The sequence below is a fragment of the Neofelis nebulosa genome, chromosome 5 (genome assembly GCF_028018385.1).
Source record: "Neofelis nebulosa isolate mNeoNeb1 chromosome 5, mNeoNeb1.pri, whole genome shotgun sequence".
Lineage (NCBI taxonomy): Eukaryota > Metazoa > Chordata > Mammalia > Carnivora > Felidae > Neofelis > Neofelis nebulosa.
This window is the reverse complement of record NC_080786.1, coordinates 159,534,940-159,556,912: the sequence shown is the minus strand read 5'-3', so window position 1 is coordinate 159,556,912 and position 21,973 is coordinate 159,534,940. Positions and strand designations below refer to the sequence as shown.

The following is a 21,973-nucleotide window of genomic DNA, read 5'->3' as shown; positions in this document are numbered from 1 at the left end:
ACAGATATAAGTAATATGCCTGATTTTATGATTTTAAAGCAAAAATCATAAGAACACTAGCTGGGCTTGAGAAAAGCATAGAGAACATTATGGAGACCCTTACTGCAGAGATAAAAGAGCTAAAAACCAATCAGGCTGCAGTGAAAGATATAACCAAGATCCAAAACCACTGGATGTAATGACTACAAAGATGAAAGAAGCAAGCAGAGGAATGAGTAAGTGATATAGGAGATAGAATTATGGAAAATAATAAAGCTGAACATGAGGTAAAGAAAAATCTTCAAATGAAAGTAGACTTAGGGAACTCAGTGACTCCATCAAACATGATAATATTCATTTCATAGGAGTCCCAGAAGAAGAGAGGGAAAAGGGAGCAGAAGGTTTATTCAAGAAAATGACAGCTAAAAACTTCCCTAATCTGGGAGAAGAAACTGACATCCAAATCCAGGAGATACAGAGAACTCCTATCAAAATCAACAAAAGCAGGCCAACACCAAGACGTAATGTAGTTAAATTTGCAAAATATAGAAAGCAAAAATCCCAAGAGCAGCAAGACAAAAGAAGTCCATAACTTACAAGGGAAGACCAATAAGGTTCGCAACAGATCTCTCCACAGAAATTTGGCAGGCAAGGAGGGGTGGCATGATATATTCAATGTGCAGAAGGGGGAAAATATGCAGCCAAAAATACTCTATCCAGCAAAGCTACCATTCAGAATAGAAGGAGAGATAAAGAGTTTCACAAACAAAAACTAAAGGAGTTTGTGACCACTAAACCAGCCGTGCAAGAAATATCATAGAGGACTCTTGGAGTGGGAAAGAAAGACTAAAATCAGGGGTGCTTTGGTGGCTCAGTCGGTTGAACATCCAACTTTGGCTCAGGTCATGATCTCATGTTTTTTGTGTTCGAGCCCCACATAGGGCTGTGTGCTGACAGCTTAGAAAGGACCAGAGGGCATCAGAGAAACACCAACTCTACTGGTAACACAATGGCACTCAATCCATACCTTTCAATAATCACTCTGAATGTAAATGGACTACATGCTCCAATAAAAGATATAGGGTATCAGATGGATAAAAAAATCAAGATCCATCTATATACTGCTTACAAGAGACGCATTTTAGACCTAAAGACACCGACAGATTGAAAGTGAGCGGATGGAGAAACATTTATCATACAAATATACATCAAAAGAATCCAGAGTAACAATACTTTTATCAGGCAAACTGGACTTTAAACCAAAGACTGTAACAAGAGTGAAGAAGGCGACTATATCATAATACAGGGGAACTAACTATCCAAGAAGATCTAACAATTCTAAATATTTATGCCCACAACTTGAAGGAACCCAAATATATACAGCAATTAATAACAAATATAAAGAACTAGTTTATAATAATACAATAATAGTAGGAGAGTTTAACACCCCATTTACAGCAATGGACAGATCATCTAAACAGAAAATCATCAAGGATTCAATGGCTTTGAATGACATACTGGACCAGATGGACTTAACAGATATATTCAGAATATTTCAACCTAAAGCAGTAGAATACATATTCTTTTCAAGTGCACATGAGACATTCTCCAGAATAGATCACATACTAAGCTACAAATCAGGCCTCAACAAGTACAAAAAGATTGAGATCATACCATGCATATTTTCTGACCACAACACTATGAAACTTGAGTTCAACCACAAGAAAAAATTTAGAAAGACCACAAATACATGGAGGCTAAAGATCATCCTATTAAAGAATGAATGGGTCAACCAGACATTAAAGAAGAAATTTTTTAAAAAATACATGGAAACAAATGAAAATGAAAACAAAATGGTCCAGAACCTTTACAGTGCAGCAAAGGTAGTCATAAGAAGGAAGTATATAGCAATGCATGCTTATCTCAGGAAGCAAGAAAAATCTCAAATAAACAACCTAACCTTATACCTGAAGGAGCTAGAAAAATAACAACAAATGAAGCCTAAAATCAGAAAAACAGAGGAAATAGTAAAGATTAGATCGGAAATAAATGATATGGAAACAAAAAAAATAGTAGAACAGATAAATGAAACCAACAGCTGGTTCTTTGATAAATTAAATAAAATTGATAAACCCTAGCTAGACTGATCAAAAAGAAGAGAGAAAGGATTAAAAATCACAAACGTGGGAGGAAAAATACAAAATTCCCACCATAAATACAAATAATTATAAGAGAATATTATGAAAAATTATATGCCAACAAACTGGGCAATCTGGAAGAAATGGATAAATTCCTAGAAACATGTCAGCTACCAAAACTGAAACAAGAAGAAATCAAAAACTTGAACAGACTGATAACCAGCATAGAAATTGAATCAGTAATCAAAAATCTTCCAACAAAAGTCCAGGGCCAGATGGTTTCACTGGAGAATTCTACCACACATTTAAAGAAGAGTTAATACCTATTCTTCTCAAAATGCTAAAAAAAAAAAAAAAAAAGAAAAAAGAAATGGAAGGAAAACTTCCAAACTCATTCTACGAGGCCAGTATTACCTGATCCCAAAACCAGACAAAGACTACACTAAAAAAGAGAACTATAAGCCAATATTCCTGATGAACATGGATGCAAAAACTCTCAACAAGATACTAGCAAATTGAATCCAGCAGTACATTAAAACAATTATTCACCATAATCAAGTGGGATTTATTCCTGGGCTGAAGTATGGTTCAATATTCACAAATCAATCAATGTGATATACCACATTAATAAAAGAAAGAATAAGAATCATATGATCCTCTCAATAGATGCAGAAAAGGCATTTGATAAAATACAACATCCATTCATGATAAAATCCCTCAACAAAGTAGGAATAAATGGAACATACCACAACATCATAAAGGCCATGTATGAAAAACCCACAGCTAATATCATCCTCAATAGGAAAAAACTGAGAGATTTTCCTCTATAGTCAGGAACAAGATAGGGATATCCACTCTCACCACTGTTATTTAACATAGTACTGGAGGTCCTAGCCTCAGCAATCAGACAATAAAAATAAACAATAGGCATCCAAATCAGCAAGGAAGAAGTCAAACTTTCACTTCTTGCAGATGTCATGATATTCTATATAGAAAACCCAAAAGATTCCACAAAAAATTGCTAGAACTGATACACAAATTCAGTAAAGTCATAGGATACAAAATCAATGTGAAGAAATCCGTTGCAATTCTATACACCAATAATGAAAGAGCAGAAAGAAATTAAGAAAACAATCCCATTTACAATTCCACCCCCAACTAATAAGATACCTACAAATAAACCTAACCAAGGTGTAAAGGACCTGTACTCTGAAAACTATAAACACTTATGAAAAAATTGAAGAAGACACAAAGATATGGAAAGACACTCCATGCTCATGGATTGGAAGAACAATTGTCACTAAAATGTCTATACTACCCAAAGCAATCTACACATTTAATGCAATTCCTATCAAAATACCAACAGCATGTTTCACAAAGCTAGAACAAGCAATCCAAAAACTTGTATGGAACCACAAAAGACCTTGAATAGCCAAAGCAGTCTTGAAAAAGTAAAGCAAAGCTGGAGGTATAATTCTAGACTTCAAGTTATAGCATGAAACAGTTATGTTACTGGCACAAAAATAGACACATAGATCAATAGAACAGAACAGAAACCCAGAAATGAGCCCACAACTATACAGTCAATTAATCTTTTTTTTTTTTTTTTCAACATTTTTTATTATTTATTTTTGGGACAGAGAGAGACAGAGCATGAACGGGGGAGGGGCAGAGAGAGAGGGAGACACAGAATCAGAAACAGGCTCCAGGCTCCGAGCCATCAGCCCCGAGCCTGACGCGGGGCTCGAACTCACGGACCGCGAGATCGTGACCTGGCTGAAGTCGGACGCTTAACCGACTGCGCCACCCAGGCGCCCCAAACAGTCAATTAATCTTTGACAATTCAGGAAAGAATATCCAATGGGAAAAGAGGTAGGCTCTTCAACAAATGATGTTGGGAAAACAGGATAGCAACATGCAAAAGAATGAAACAGGACCACTTTCTTACGCCATACACAAAAATAAATTCAAAATGGATGAAAGACCTAAATGTGAGACCTGAGACCTGAAACCATAAAAATCCTAGAAGAAAGCACAGGCAGTAACTTCTTTGACATCTTCGGCAACTTTTTTCTAGATATGTATCCTGAAGCAAGGCAAACAAAAGAAAACATAAACTATTGGGAGTTCATCAATATAAAAGCTTCTGCACAGTGAAGAAAACAACCAACAAAACTGAAAGGCAACCTATGGAATGTTATGAGATCACTGCAAATGACCTATCTGATAAAGAGTTAGCAAGTATCCAAAATATATAAAGATTTATCAAAGTCAAGACCCAAATAATGACTAATCCAGTTAAGAAATGGACAGAAGACATGAATAGACATTTTTCCAAAGAAGACAAGCAGATGGCCAACAGATACATTCAACACAGCTCATAATCAGGGAAATACAAATCAAAACTACCATGAGATATCACTTCACACCTTTCAGAAGGTCTGGAATCAACATTTTTTAAAGTAGCATCATAATTTCCAGCATGGAGTCAAAAACTGCTAGACATACAAGGAAACAGAAATATGACCCATAATTAAGAATAAAAAAGTAAGACACGAATCTAGATATGACACCAAAGCTGCAATTCACAGATGAACACTTTGAAATAGCTATTGTAAATATGCTCAGTGATTTAAAAGGAAAGATGGACATAAAAAGTAACATAAGAATATAAAAAAAAAAAATAGAAACTATAAAAAAGAACCAGATAGAAATTCTAGAACTGAAAACATAGCATATCTAAATAGAAAATGACTTGATGGACTCACAACAGATTATATTCAGCAGAAGAAAGGTAAGTGAATTTTAAGACAAGTCAATGGCAAGCATCCTCATTGAATCATAAAAAATATAGAAGAAAATTAAAATTGTCTCAGTAACTTCTGGAACACTAACAAGCCGTCTAGTATACATGCAATTGGAGTTACAAAAGAAATGAAGACAGGAAAAGATTGTGTAGAAAAAATATCTGAATAAATAATGGTTGAAATTTTTCCAACTTTGATGAAAAATATCAACCCACAGAGCCATAAGGACACAATTAAATTGAAGCAAGATAAATACAAAAGAACCCAAATTATAATCAATCATAATCAAATCATCATAATCACATTTTTATAAACCAGGAGAATGGAAAGACAAATTATGGAATGTTTGTGTAATGGAATACTACTCAACAATAAGAAGGAATCACTGATACATTCAACATGCATAAGCCTCCAAAAACCTTATGTCGAATGAAAAAAGCAGGCATAAGAACATATACTGTACCCATTTATATGAAATTAGAAAACATGCAACACCAATATATGTTGATAGAAATCACAATAGTGGACACCTCATTAGGAATGAAGAGAGGTAGAGACTGACTAGAAAAGAGTCACGAGTGAACTTTCTGGGATTGTGGAAATATTCTATATCTGGGTAAGGAAAATGAATGCATTTGCCAAAAACTCATCAAACTATACACTTAACGTGTGTGCATTTCTCTGTGTGTTTATACATCAGTTTAAAAACAAAAGGGTTGTACGCAGATTGGTGCCACTTAATACTACTTCCAAGGAGAAATAGGATAGTCAGAGTTTTTTTTAAGTTCATAAATTAAGGCAGCCCTCTGCTGGGTATTATATGTTGATCCTGTAAGACAGGACAGAAGTATGTTATTTTATTTTTCCTAAACTGTCACCCTTTATTTACTTCAAAAATGTCTAGAGTTATTTTTAAATACCACATTTATAATCTGCATTGTTCTCACATCTCCTATATGGAACTGCTTAATTGTTTGAATTTCCCTTTTCCCATTCCATAGAAATAACAGAGTATTAAGACATATTTTTGTATTATTTAGAACTGCCTGAGAAAGTGTGGGTAGGATCTAGTGTACCAGTGTGTGGAAAGGTTGGGCTTGGCTTGGAAGATGAAGAGTTTGCCCACTGTAACAAGGGGGAATGCAAAGAATATAGACCCAAATAAAAGTAGACAGGAAGGGGGGGGGGATCTTGTCATTTTATTCTAATTGCTTTTTATTTTCAATGCAACAGGAAGCAAGACAGAGAGTGAGACAGGAAAAGAGGTATTGGAGATTTGAGAAGAGAGGAAAGGTGTGAAATAGTCACCTAAGAGAATGAAAGAGTGAATGGAACAGAGAACCTAACAGGACTTTTAAGTAGCATCAGAGGTCCTTTAAGATCCATGGTCATGAATGTAAAGTGGGAAAAAGTGAGGGCACAGACATAGAGGAGGCAGAAAGTTGACTGTTAAGAGGTTTATAATTTGCCCACTTGAACTCCATGAATCGTGAGAAGAGCAAAGAGTTTGAGAGTAGATGGAAAGTAACCAAAACAATGATAGATATGATTATATAGTAACACTGTAATAAGGAGAAAGGAGAATGTGATGTTCTCCAGCAGCATTGCTATTACCGTTGTCATCGTCATCATCATTATGAGTGTGAATGACTATCTCAGGTCACAAACTGAGGTGTGCAAGAACCATAGCTCCCTCTGGTTTTCTAAAACTTAATACTTGAAGCCTCTGTCAGTTCATGAATTCCCTATTCTCTTTCTTGAAGTTGATCTAAGTGCATGGGGACATGCATAGCATTAAAGTTTGAGGGGTGGAAGGTATCTCATCAGAGTTGTCTATGCCGGCAACTTCTGAGGGCTCCTGTTCCCTCCTGTTCTCTGGACATGCATCCATGCAGTCCCTTCTGGCTTCCTTATTCCTGACCACTAGTCTCCTCAAGGTTCAGGATAATTTATGTTCTCCTACCCTCTCTGGACTGAGAAAACACTGTGACAGGTCACAGGAATCCTCTGGCTAGACTCACCAAATAATCACTTCTTAGATCTTACCCAGGAAGAGAGACTTTTACTCTTTCATTAACCCTATTACACTTATCCTAGGAGACTGAATATACAAACAGACAATGCTCAGGACATATGTAAAAATAGAACTTTGACTCACAACCTACAGCAGCCTTCCCAGGAAACCAAACCCTTGTCTAAAATAAACATTTATCCCAGAAGCAAGCCTACTTTCAGTAAGACTTATAGAAAATCAGACTGCTATCTCTAGTAGCATTCAGGAAGCAGGACAATGATTTCTGTAACAATTGGCCCAGAATGGCCAGGACTTGATGAATAACTGACAGCTTCCCTAATTGTTCTCCCTCCTTCTAACTTACAACCAATGAAAGAAAGCCAAATGCTCCCCTGACCAGTCACATAGTAGGCCCTGCCTCTAGTTAGGCATCTCCAGCTTCCCCATGTGAACAGCCTCCAAACAAGCCCCATCTAAAGCCATCCCTTTTCTCCACTAGGAAGCTTTCCTACTCCTCTCTCTGCCTTTGAGTCTCTGCTAAAACTCAAGTGACCATGGCTGACTCCCTTGCTGCAGCAAGCTCTGAATAAATAGCCTCTGCTTTTCTCATTTGGTTGGTGTTCCTTTATTTCCACAATCCTGAATGCATACATGAGGTTTCTGGAGCAGAACACATTAACTATTATTTACTTACAAGCAAACAATAATCATGTGGTTCTCCTGAGCCCCCATTCCTTGCTCTTAGGCAATGAGATAAAAGTGGAGTTTACTCTACTCTTTTGAGCCTGTATTATGGGCAAGGAATGCAAAAATACTGATTTAGGCATTTAAACACAAGCTGTTGGGAGGAGCCAAGATGGCAGAAGAGCATGGAAGGTTTTTTTGCATCTTGCATCCATGAAATACAGCCAGACCAACACTAAACCATCCTGCACACTAGAAAACTGATTTGAGGATTAACACAACACTCTGCACAACCAGAACCACAGAACTCAGAAGGTACATGGTGTAGAGAGGTGAACTGGGGAAGAGAGAAGCCACAGAGGGCAGGGAGCTGTTTTTGCTTGTGGAGAGAGAATGGAAACAGTGGGGGAGAATATGGGAAAAGCACACCCCCCCCCCACCGCAAAAGCAGTTGGAGAGAAAGTGGAAAAGTGTAAACAGCCGCAGGGACTGAACTAATGAAGGAGAAAGGAGAAAGGAGAGTGTTTAAACTCCTTTAAGACTCTATAAACAGGGGGGGCACAGTCTGAAACTCCGCAGCTCAATACCTGGAGGTGCTCTGGTGAGAAGGACGAACCCCCAGGAGCAGAGTGGGGTCCAGGGGTCTTCAGGCCACAAGGGGAAAGGCAGTTCCCCTGTTGGGAGGACATCTGGTAGAGGCTGTGTGGCCCCCACACAGGCAAAGACCCAAGTGGACCCAGGAGAACAACCACATTTGCTGGTGCTGGAACAAGGTCATTAAGGGTGAAGCCTGGTGCCAGATGTGTGTTGTGATTTTCCATAATCCCTGAAACGCTGCTGATACATGATCGCGTGAACTTTTTCTGGGGCAGGCTGGCAGCCAGCCGCAGTCTCTGGGCATCGGCAGCAGCATGGTCCTGCGAACGTTCCTGGGTGCAGCCAGCACCCGGCCATTGCTTGGTGAGACACTCCATAGAGGGTCAGAACAGGTCAAAGCCGCAGTCCCTCAGAAGTGAGGGGTCAGCAAACATAGCTACATCTGAGATAAAATCCAGGAGGGAGGTGCTGCCTGGGGCTTGGTCACCAGACAGTGTAAACGTGGGGAGTGGACAGAAGCCGGAGACAAAGGACGGGTGCACAATTGCTGATCGGAGAGAACAGAGTTCCAATACTAGAGACCTGGTAGCTGAGTGACGCCATTTTCACCGTTCCTGCACATGTGCATACACCACCTACAAGCACCACAACAATCCACCCCATTAAGCTAAGCAGCAAAAACTAATGGAGGATGGAGCCATTACACTAAGCCCTGCCTAACTGGGCCAACCTTGCTCTTCAGGAACACAAGTCTCTCCACCTGCTTAGTTTACAGACTACAATGCGCTTCATGGTTTGACTTCTTATGGAAAACCAAGTAATTTCAATCGTATTTCAGTCTGTTCGCGGGTCCACCTATTCAATTTTCTTTTTTTTCCTCTCTTTTTCATTTCTTTTCTTTTTCTTGAATACAGAAAGAAATAATCTGTCTTTATTTTCAATTTTTATTAAAATATTTTTAATGTTTTTCAACTTTATTTTATGTAAATTTTTCAAATTCTATTTTACTTCCATCATTTCATTTTATTCTATTTCAGTGTATTCATTTTTTCAAATTTTCAGACAATTTCCTTTTTTTTTCTTCCCCTTTTTTCTCTAATCTATCATGCCCCTTTCAACACCCAGACCAAAACACACCTAGGATCTAGCATCATTTATTTGATTTGTGTGTGTTGTTGTTGTTGTTGTTGTTGTTGTTAATTTTTTTTATTTTAATTTTTTTTTATTTTTTTACCTCATTAATTCCTTTTCTTCCTTCAAGATGATGAAATGAAGGAATTCACCCCAAAAGAAAGAGCAGGAAGAAATGACAGCCAGGGACTTAACTAACACAGATACAAGCAAGATGTCTAAACCAGAATTTAAATTGTTTTTAAGGTTTATTCATTTTTCACAGAGAGACAGAGCATGAGCAGGAGAGGGGCAGAGAGAGAGGGAGACACAGATTCTGAAACAGGCTCCAGGCTCTGAGCTGTCAGCACAGAGCCCGACATGGGGCCCGAACTCACGGATGGCAAGATCATGACCTGAGCTGAAGTCAGATGCTTAACCAACTGAGCCACGCAGGTGCCCCTGAACCAGAATTTAGAATCACATAATGAGAACACTAGCTGGAGTCGAAAATGGATTAGAATCCCTCTCTGAGGAGATAAAAGAAGTAAACGCTAGTCAGGATGAAATAAAAAATGCTATAACTGAGCTACAATCTCGAATGGATACCATGGTGGCAAGGATAGATGAGGCAGAGCAGTGAATCAGCGATATAGAGGACAAACTTATGGAGAATAATGACACAGAATAAAAGAGGGAGACTATAGCAAAAGAGCACGATTTAAGAATTAGAGAAATCAGTGACTCATTTAAAAGGAACAACATCAGAATCATAGGGGTCCCAGAAGATGAAGAGAGAGAAAAAGGGGTAGAAGTGTTACGTGGGCAAATCACAGTGGAAAACTTTCCTAACCTGGGAAAAGACACAGACATCAAAATCCAGGAAGCACAGGGGACTCCTATGAGATTCAACAAAAACCAACCATCAACAAGGCATATCATAGTCAAATTCACAAAATACTCAGGCAAGGAAAGAATCATGAAAGCAGCAAGGGAAAAAAAGTTCTTTTTTCCCTTAACCTACAAGGGAAAACAGATCAGGTTTGCAGCAGACCTATCCACAGAAACTTGGCAGGCCAGAAGGGAGTGGCAGGATATATTCAATATGCTGAATCAGAAAAATATGCAGCCAAGAATTCTTTATCCAGCAAGACTGCCATTCAAAATAGAAGGAGAGATTAAAAGTTTCCCAGACAAGCAAAATTTAAGGAGTTTATAACCAGTAAACGAGACTTACAAGAAATTTTAAGGGGGACTCTCTGAGGGGAGAAAAGAGGAAAAAATAAATACATACATACATACATACATACATACATAAATACCGAAAACAACAAACACTAGAAAGGACCAGAGAACACCCCAGACTCCAACCATACAAACAACATAATGGCAATAAATTCAAATCTTTCAGTACTCACTCTAAACATCAATGGACTAAACCCTCCAATCAAAATCATTACATATGGTAACCAAATGGATAAGAAAACAAGATCCATCTATATGCTGTTTACAAGAGACCCACTTCAGACCTAAAGACACCTTCAGATTGAAAGTAAGGGGATGGAGAACCATCTATCACGCTAATTGTCAACAAAAGAAAGCCAGAGTAGCCATACTTATATCAGACAATCTAGACTTTAAAATAAAGACTGTAACAAGAGATGAAAAGGGCATTATATCATAATTAGGGGCTTATCCACGAAGAAGAACTAACAATTATAAACATTTATGCTATAATGTGGAAGCACTCAAATATATAAATCAATTAATCACAAACATAAACTCATTGATAATAATACCATAATACTAGGGGACTTCAACACCCCACTAACAGCAATGGACAGATCATCTAATTAGAAAATCAACAAGGAAATAATGGCTTTGAGTGACACACTGGACCAGATGGACTTAACAGATATATTCAGAACATTTCATCCTAAAGCAGCAGAATATACATTCTTCTCCAGTGCACATGGAAATTTCTCCAGAATAGACCACATACTGGGACACAAATCAGCGCTAAGTAAGTACAAAAGATTGAGATCATACCGTGCATATTTTCAGACCACAACACTATGAAACTCGAAATCAACCACAAGAAAAAATTTGGAAAGGTAACAAATACTTGGAGACTGAAGAACATCCTACTAAAGAACGAATGGGCTAACCAAGAAGTTAAAGAGGAAATTACAAAGTACATGGAAGCCGATGAAAAGGATAACACCACAGCCCAAAACCTCTGGGACGCAGCAAAGGCAGTCATAAGAGGAAACTATATAGCAATCCACACCTTCCTAAAGAAGGAAGAAAGGTCTCAGATACACAACCTAACCTTACGCCTTAAAGAGCTGGAAAATGAACAGCAAATAACACCCAAAACCAGCAGAAGACAGGAAATAATAAAGATCAGAGCAGAAATTAATGCTATCAAAACCAAAAACACAGTAGAACAGATCAATGAAACCAGAAGCTGGTTCTTTGAAAGAATTAACAACATTGATAAACCACTAGCCAGTTTGATCAAAAAGAAAAAGGAAAGGACCCAAGTAAATAGAATCAAGAATTAAAGAGGAGAGATCACAACCAACGCAGCAGAAATAAAAACAATAATAAGAGAATATTAGAGCAATTATACGCCACTAAGATGGGCATTCTGGAAGAAATGGACAAATTCCTAGAAACATACACACTACCAAAACAGAAACAGGAAGAAATAGAAAATTTGAACAGACCCATAACCAGTAAGGAAATCAAATTAATCATCAAAAATCTCCCCAAAACAAGAGTCCAGGGCAAGATGGCTTTCAACGGGAATTCTACCAAACATTTAAGGGAGAGTTAACACCTATTCTCTTGAAGGTGTTCCAAAAAGTAGAAATGGAAGGAAAACTTCCAAACTCTTTCTATGAAGCCAACATTACCTTGATTCCAAAACCAGACAGAGACCCCACTAAAAAGGAGAACTATAGACCAATTTCCCTGATGAACATGGATGCAAAAATCCTCAACAAGATATTAGCCAACCAGATCCAACAATACGTTAAAACAAGTATTCACCATGACCAAGTGGGATTTATACCTGGGATGCAGGGCTGGTTCAATATCTACAAAACAATCAGTGTGATTCATCACATCAATAAAGAAAGGACAAGAACCACATGATCCTCTCAACAGATGCAGAGAAAGCATTTGACAAAATACAGCATCGTTTCTTGATAAAAACCCTCAAGAAAGTAGGGATAGAAGGATCATACCTGGAGATCATAAAAGCCATATATGAATAACCCAACGCTAATATCATCCTCAATGGGGAAAAACTGAGAGCTTTCTCCCTAAGGTCAGGAACAAGACAAGGATGTCCATTCTCACCACTGTTATTCAACATAGTATTGGAAGTCTTAGCCTCTGCAGTCAGACAACACAAAGAAATAAAAGGCATCCAAATCAGCCAGGAGGAGGTAAAACTTTCACTCTTCACAGATGACATGATACTCTGCATGGAAAACCCAAAAGATTCCACCAAAAAATTGCTAGAACTGATCCATGAATTCAGCAAAGTTGCAGGATATAAAATCAATGTACACAAATCGGTTGCATTCCTATACACCAACAATGAAGCAACAGAAAGAGAAATCAAGGAATCGATCCCATTTACAATTGCACCAAAAACCATAAAATATCTAGGACTAAATCTAACCAAAGAGGTGAAAAACCTATACACTGAAAACTATAGAAAACTTATGAAAGAAATTGAAGAAGGCACAAAAAAATGGAAAAATATTCCATGCTCCTGGATAGGAAGAACAAATATTGTTACAATGTCAATACTACCCAGAGCAATCTACATATTCAGTGCAATCCCTATCAAAATAACGCCAGCATTGTTCACAGAGCTACAACAAACAATCCTAGAATTTGTATGGAACCAGGAAAGACCCCAAATAGCCAAAGCAATCTTGAAAAAGAAAACCAAAGCAGGAGGCATCACAATCCCGGACTTCGACCTATACTACACAGTTGTAATCATCAAGACAGTATGGTACTGGCACAAAAGACACTCAGATCAATGGAACAGAATAGAGAGCCCAGAAAGGGACCCACAAACATATGGCCAACTAATCTTTGACAAAGCAGGAAAGAATATCCAATGGAATAAAGACAGTCTCTTCAGCAAGTGGTGCTGGGGAAACTGGACTGTGACATGCAGAAAAATGAACCTGAACCACTTTCTTATACCATACACAAAAATAAACTCAAAATGGATGAAAGACCTAAATGTAAGACAGGAGGCCATCACAATCCTCGAGGAGAAAGCAGGCAAAAACCTCTTTTATCTTGGCCGCAGCAACGTCTTACAAAAGCAAACAAAAGCAAAAATGAACTATTGGGACCTCATCAAAATAAAAAGCTTCTGCACAGTGAAGGAAACAATCGACAAAACTAAAAGGCAACCGACGGAATGGGAAAAGATATTTGCAAACAACATATCAGATAAACAGTTAGTGTCCAAAATCTATAAAGAACTTAACAAACTCAACACCCAAAAAACAAATAATCCAGTGGAGAAATGGGCAAAAGGCATGAACAGACACTTCTCCAAAGAAGACATCCAGATGGCCAACCGACAATGAAAAAATGATCAACATCATTCGCCACCAAGAAAATAAAAATCAAAACCACAATGAGATACCGCCTCACACCTGTCAGAATGGCTAACATTAACTCCAGCAACAACAGATGTTGGCAAAGATGTTTGCACTGCCTGTGGGAATGCAAAAAATTAAAAATAGAACTACCCTACAACCCAGCAATTGCACTACTAGGTATTTATCCAAGGGATACAGGTATGCTGTTTCGAAGGGACACATGCACCCCAATGTTTATAGCAGCACTATCAACAATAGCCAAAGTATGGAAAGAGCCCAAATGTCCATCAATGGATGAATGGATAAAGAAGATGTGGTATATATATACAATGGAGTAGTACTCAGCAATCAAAAAGAATGAAATCTTGCCATTTGCAAGTACATGGATGGAACTGGAGGGTATTATGCTAAATGAAATTAGTCAGTCAGAGAAAGACAAATATCATATGATTTCACTCATATGAGGACTTTATAAGGGAAGGGAAGGGAAGCAAAAATAATATAAAAACAGGGAGGTGGACAAAACATAAGAGACTCTTAAATATGGAGAATGAACACAGGGTTGCAGGAGGGGTTGTGGGAGGGGGGGATGGACTAAATGGGTAAGAGGCATTAAGGAATATACTCCTGAAATCACTGTTACACTATATGCTAACTAACTTGGATATAAACTAATTAAATCAAATTTTTAAAAAATAGGAAAAAAATTAAACACAAGCTGTTACCCTCCCCTCCTGAAAAGAAGGATAAAACCCTTGGAAAGGTTCACGAGTTATTACTCTAACCATTTGCAATGTAAATAAGCTTTTCTAGGGTAACAATAAGACCATTGTCTACATTTTTACAACCCAGGATGACCCCATGTTCCCAGGTCTCAGTAAGGTTTCCTCAGAACCCCTAAGTGTGCAGAAACATAAAAAATATTTTCTCTAAAGCCCCTCAAACCTCAAATCTATCTGGGGTTTCTGCCATCCTCCATTGGGGGGAGAACAGCCCTCATGCCCACCCTCCTGAGCTTTCTCAGGACCTCCCAGCATATAAGCTCTCTTCACTTCTCTCTTGAATCTTTACTCACATAGACTGGAGGCCCTCTCAAGTCTCATGGGCAGGGAGCTGTGCTGATGTCCTGTCACCCAGCACTGGCCAGGCTCTTGTCTTGACTGACCCATTAAGTCTTTCCTTTGTTGATGCCTGAGAACTTGGCCTTTGAAACAAAAATGTCAGGAAGAGTCCTCCATTTTTTTGTTAAATCACCTCTTCCCAAGGCATGCAGGGTTCTCAGAGTCCCCACCATGGGGACCAGACAGCAGGTAAAATGGGATATTTTGAGATGGAATGTTGTGAAGTCCTGTCTATTCCCACCACACAAGGTTAGTGCCTCTTCCAGGCACATCTCTTCCCATCCACAAGCTCATGTGTTCATATTCTTTAAAAAAATGAGCTTATTCATATTTGAAAATTATAAAGATAGGCAAAAATCACACCACCATAAATAACTTCTGAAAAGATTTTGATACTCACCTTCTTACACTCTCTTCTATGGTCAGTACATGGAAGTCACTCAGCACCTTAAACTTGGCACATACGTCCTTCCACGCCCCCCCCAACACCCCATCCCAGGAATGCTCTTTTCCTTCAAGCTAAACCACCTGCAGTCTTGAGGCCAAGCTCTGGCTTCTTGCCAGGGCCCAGATCCCACCTTCCTCTGTGAACTCTAGACCCCCAAAGCCCCTACATCTTGCTGTGAAATGCACAGCAGGCTGCATTGTGTTGTTTGTTCTCTGTGCTCCCCACTGAGCCTGTCTCCCGGGTAAATTCTTTTCTCCTGGAGGTCAATGGCTGTTTGTCACATTTGGCTTGGGCTTAGATTTGGGAACATGTGTGTTCGATAAATACCGCTGAATAAATACAGTTTTCCTAATGAGCATTTGTTTGTAATTTGTACCTGGAAATGTTGGGGATGGGGAGTGGCTTTAAACTACAGGTATATGTTTCCCTGACATAAGTGTAGAAAAATGTTTCCAACTGAAAGCTTAAAATTAAAATGCATCTCAGTCACAACCAAAACCATGTCCTAAGATTGGATGCCTCCTTAGGATCTGCTGAGGAAATGGTTAAAAATGTATACTTTGCAAGTTTCTAATAGGGTGGCTCCCAGAAGGGGTTGGAGGATCAATAAGCACTTTTTTTAGCCACCTGTTGGGGTGAGACCAACATGCAGCCTCAGCTGATAGACAACAAGCAGTTTTTTCGTCCACTACAGATGAGAAGACTTCAATGGATTTGTGTAACCAAAGGGTGGGACCCACAACAGAGATGCAGAGGGGAAAACAGCCCATGTGCATGTGTATTTGTTTAATTCAGTTTGCAGTGTTCTCAATAGACTGAAGCTGGAATTTGGCTCTACTTTGATGCCTCACACACACACACACACACACACACACACACACACTGTGCCTTCTTTTGGGAGCTGGCATGAGTGAGCAGATATTTGTAACCAGATATCCCAGGCCCTGCTTTAAAAGTGACCATTCAGGGTATGAGTGGCACCAAAAGAAAGCTCACAGAAACACCTAACAACCCTGATCCCAGCCCTCGGGAGCTCCACAAGACAGAAATGAGGAAAAATCTGAACTAACTCTTCTCTGCCTCTCCCCAGGCCCTCAACGGCTTCCTCATGGCAGTTACAGAGGATGGCTATGTTTTATACGTCTCTCCCACGGTCCAGGACTACTTGGGATTTCATCAAGTGAGTGGTTTTATTTTTCAGTTGAAGAGTTTGGCAAATCTAGGGGGTGAGGCAGGGCCATGTAATGCTTGTCTACATGGGGCTGTAATGGAACTCTGAAGACCTGGGTCTCCATCTCAGTCCCACACATGTACGTCATATGTCTTTGACTGAGCCTTTCTAGAGCACTGGCTTCTTTCATCCAGTGGAGGGCATGGTAACCCATATCCTCTGAGAAGCAGATGCCAAGGTAGGATGAGATGAACAAGAGATTTCTCAGGAGAAAATCCTGGGAGGACCCAAGAGGGAGCAGGGGTTGGGGAAAGCAGGTCTGTCCCTTGGGCAAGAGACCAGGAAGGAACGGGGGTGGGTGGAAGAGTCTTCTACTGCAGTGCAGGGCCAGTGGGACCTCCTCAATCCAAAGTCATGCAGCAGGCAAGCTCCTCTTCTCCCAGGAACAGGCCTGCCTTGGTGTCCCTATCATGCTCAGTCACTGGCTGGGGGCAATCCGTAGGAATTGTGGCCCCAGCACAAACAAGTGGTACATCAAAGAGAGGCAACCTTACAATAACCTCAGTCAGAAACCTAAGAGGCACATTATCATGGCCATCACACTCACTTCTTGTGCTTCACAAGTCTACTCCTCCACCAGGGTTTGCGGAGCAAATCCTCCTTGGTTCCTATGAGCCTCTCTCCCTGGGGGAACCTCAAAAAAGAGAGGTGAGTGGGACAAACTCCAGCTGGTCTCAGGGTAGCACCTGGAACTCCTCTGCTCTCCATTCTGAATTCTTCTCACCCTCAGCCATCACCTCAGCACATCTTGATGGCTTACCTAGAGGTGTGATGCAAACCTTCACTACTGAGGGGTCTGAGTCCCGGTATCCAGTGCCGTCATGGTCCTCACATCAGGGTGAAGGTCCATGGGGGCCAGATAATACCTGAAGTGCCAGCTAAAGTCTGGCTCACAGCAAACCTACAAAGTGTCAGGACCCACCCAGTGGTCATTTACCCATTCCATAAGCATGTAATTGGAATCAATCTAGTTGACAGCTGGTGTAACCCCCAGACTGGGTCCTTGGCTCATGGAGTGAGATATATCAAAATATAAAATGCCAAGGGGAAACCCCTGAAACTACCTGAACCTACCCCCAAACTGACTCCAGTCAAGATAGTAAATCACATGCAATATCATATCTCAAGGAGGTCATGGACAGTGGTGCGGTTGGATAGAAGGTATGGTCAATATCTTACCATGGCATTGTAGGGCCCTTCCTCCTAGGGACCATGCCCCCTCTTCAGCCAGTGGATTTCAGATCTGAAATTTGTCTCAGGTCCAGAAACTGAGCAAAGGATTGTCATTTTTCATCAAGGTAACAGCCCCCAGCCTACTGACCCTCCTTTGTTGCCTTTAATTGTAGATGTTAAGCAGCATCGTTGTTGGCTGCCCATCTCTTTTGCCCCTTGGGATGCCATGCTCTATTAACCATCTCCACAACTCCCTATGGTCCAAGCCCCCTTGATTATTTCTTCTACCTTGCTGGCCACCACTGTAATTGAAGCCTACAGGCTTGGTCAGTAATTGCTGCCATCTGACCTCTCTTACTTCAGGGCTCCATCATCCCAATGGACATTCATGAGCCCACCCCAGTGTCTTCCTCTCCTACCATCAGCCCTGACCTGAAAAGAACAGTCACCTTACTACCAAATTTCTTATGATGGTGCCCCTCCAGTAGTGCACTCCTGTAGGCCTTGGTGTGTGGTATGTCCCTGGGCCCTCCCATGGTATGCAATCTCTGGTGGGTCTTCTGAACTGATGAATTGCATTCATTCCACCACACCCATTTCCCTCAGCCTTTTTGTCCCTTTCTCTGCCATCTGCCAGGACAACTCTGGTATTACCCTCTCACTGACCACTGGCTTTTTCCAGCCTCTAAGAGCCATCCCAGCATTTAGTTTGTCCCATTTCCTGAAGTTCCTGCAAGGGTGTAAAAATTGTATGTCCTAAAAATTCTGACCTGACCCTGGCAAGGAGAGTTAGCCAACTGTACAGCTCTCAGGAAGCTGAACAGGCCAAAGGGGAGCCCTCATGGCCAAGTTGCCCATCAGAGAAGTCCCATCTCCCAGGAGCAGGCCTGCCTTACAGTTGCCGCCACAGTGGATTTTAGTGGGCAGCAGCTGGGACGTGTCTCAGTTATACTCCCTGCAGCTGGAGACCTGAAGGGCATTTTCATTGCTGATGCTGAGGGAAGACATTCCATGCTCCACACAACTGCCGTGCAGACTGAAAAACAGCAATGCTTGTGCAAGTGCATTGCTCACCAAGAATACCACGCTGTGTAAGGGGTTCATAAAATGCCATAGCAACAGAAGGTTTTCTGAAATCAAGGCAACAGGAAGACTCAAAATCCCTCCATCTCCATTCCTCACATATTCCCATGCCCACCTTGCACTCATGGATGTGCGCAGCATACCCCACACCAGCTCTGGACTTACGCCTCACTTGTGATGAAAAGACACTTGCTGAGAAGTTTTACGGTCTTTTCACCTTTCCTTTAGAAAAAATGTCAGTCAGTACCATTATGCTGTATCTGATTTTCAGCTGAGAATCTGAGAAGGAGTTTTATTTGTCAAAGACAGACCTGAGGCCTGAGCACTTGCCACACCCACACTGTCAGCATCGAACTTTCCGCCTCCTTGCCCTTGCTGAGGACAAATGTGATGTGAGGGAGGGTTCAGAGATAGGGACCCTTATAAGAAGACTTTACAAAAAAAAGAAAAAAATAAACTTGGCTAAAGCCCTTCATATCCAAGAAATGCAATGGGTTTCTCTGTCCAGTGTGGTTAGGGGAGGCAGGGCTGCCCTGCTGTGATGCCTTTCCAGTTCAGAACCTCCAGGGGCAGTGAAAAGAGCTGCAGACAGAATGACAGCAATGTGGGTGAACAGGAGAGAAGTCAGGGTCACTGCCTGTGGCCTCTGCCTCTGTGCACAGCTCTCCCACACCAGTGCTGTGTATGGGTTTTAGAGTTCGACCAGGTAGAAGCAGGGAGCACGGATGTGTCGGGTGCTGGGCACTGTCAGAGCACTGTTGCATTCCTCCATGCTGTCTGTTCTGTTTTGCCCTGGTGGTCCCCTGGAAGCCCACCTCCCTTGGCCTCAGCCCCCATGCTGCCATCTCTGTTATTTCCCCTCCAATCTTCATGCCATTGGCCCTTCACCGCCTTCCAGCCTGGAGGCCCATACAATGTCTCTGTCCTTTCATCAGCTAAACCAGACGCTTGTAAATATTTATCACCATGCCATGTGCTGGGATGGATATGCTCCTGAAAAGTTCATTTTCCCTGAATTTAGTGCAGAAAATGGTTATATACAACAGGTTTCTAAAGATCATGCTTTGTGTGGGTTCAGAGATGCAGGGGAAGAGTGAAGAAGAATAACTTATTTGGGGTAGAATTTGGGCCAGAAAAACTTTTTATTGCTGACAGAAAACTTTCAGCTGCACTTAATTCCTCTCAGAAGATCAATAATAATCCCAAACTATACTCAAATAAAACATAACTTAATAAATTATTCACTACAAGCAACAGTAGAGACACTCATTACCTTTCTTACTTTTTTAATGTTTATTTTTGTCAGAGAGAGAGAGAGAGAGACAGAGAGAAAACGAGTGGGAGAGGGGCAGAGAGAGACAGAGACACAGAATCTGAAGCAGGCTCCAGGCTCAGTGCTGTCAGCACAGAGCCCGACATGGGGCTCAAACCCATGAACCATGAGATCATGACCTGAGCTGAAGCTGGATGCTTAACCGACTGAGCCACCCAGGCGCTCTGACTTATTACATTTTTAAAATTAAACCTGCTTGATTTACAAGGAATACAGTAAGATTTCTCAAGGCAAACTGGCTTGAAAACAATTTAACATTCTCCTTATGTGTAAAATATTTGCAAAATCTGTATGGGGATAGGATACCTTAAATTTTGTTCACATTCAAGTCACTACATTGCCAAACCCATTTCCTTTTTTTTTTTTTTTTTTTTTTTTTTTTTATGTTTCCTTACTTATTTTGAGATAGCGAACAAGCAGCGGAGGGGTAGAGAAAGAGAGAGAATCCCAAGCAGGCTTCACATTCAGCCCAGCACGGGGCTCCAACCCACGACTATGAGATCATGCCCTGAGCTGAAATCAAGAGTCAGACACTCAACCGACTGAGCCCCCTGCCTGCAGTGCCCCTGAGCCCATTTCTTTAGAGTGAATACATTATATAATGTATAAATACATTAGCATTTATATTCACTCATCTCCTTCAACAAATGACAGAACAAACTTGGCTCTCCCTGGAAATGAGATTTTTGTTCTAATCCAGTTTAATTTTGTTATCCAGAAGAGCTCAACATTCTCCTTCCACAGAACTTTAAGCCAACTCTCCAGGGCTATTCAGTAGCTTCCAAAGGGTGTCCCCACCTCAGACATCTCCCTGCTAATGACCTGTGCCTTGTCTGCTAGACAGTCATTCTTCCCTTGGCCCCAAGCACTGCCACCCCTTTCAAGAGAGGATACAGACATGGCCTCCAACACCATGGGAGTGCCCACCTCATGGATGTTTTCAGGGTCTGGGGACAGCAGCAGCCTGATAAGATGGCTGTACAAAACCAGAGAAGGAAAACAGAAACAGTGCACCAACCAGACCCAGGATGGGGAGGGACAAAGACAGGTGAGTACACGATGCCTGGAAGGATCAGAGGTGCTAGACATGACTTAGGTTCATTGGAGGTGAACAGGTCATACCTGGCCTCAGGAAGGAAAGAAGCATCCCCTGGAGTGTGACACTGCCCCTTGGTCTTTGCAGTCAGATGTCATCTATCAGAGTGTGTTCGAGCTGATCCACAAGGAGGATAGAGCCATGTTCCAGAGCCAATTTCTCTGGCCTCCAGATGCAGCACCTATCAGCAGAGAGGGAGAGCAGGACAACCACCGTAAGTCAGGAAGGCTTGGGGGGAAAAGGGCAAATACAAAATCAATCCTCTACATGTGTTTCAACCCGGTATACATGTGTTTCTTCCATGAGGAAGAAATTAGATAAGGAAGTCAGGCTTTCTCACTCAGATGTAGATTTCATTAAGCACTGATCGAGCCCTCACTAAGTCCCACGAATATGAGGGAAAGAGAGGAGGAAGGACTGCAATCACGAATCAGGTAGTGTGCGTTGGCACAGGACTCTACATCTCATATCTGTGACCTCATCTGATCCTCCTAGGAACTGGAAACTATGCAT

At 40.9% G+C, this 21,973-nt stretch overlaps 1 protein-coding gene across 1 annotated transcript in view; it reads left to right on the top strand.

Annotated features, from left to right (window-relative positions):
• The window catches only part of LOC131513223 (aryl hydrocarbon receptor-like), a 64,591-nt gene that overhangs the window by 24,177 nt on the left and 18,441 nt on the right, over positions 1-21,973 (top strand). Inside the window, exons 5-6 of the mRNA XM_058732556.1 lie at positions 16,635-16,724; positions 21,548-21,674. Of these exons, the coding sequence (XP_058588539.1) occupies positions 16,635-16,724; positions 21,548-21,674 (217 nt within the window). The remainder of the gene's footprint in view (positions 1-16,634; positions 16,725-21,547; positions 21,675-21,973) is intronic.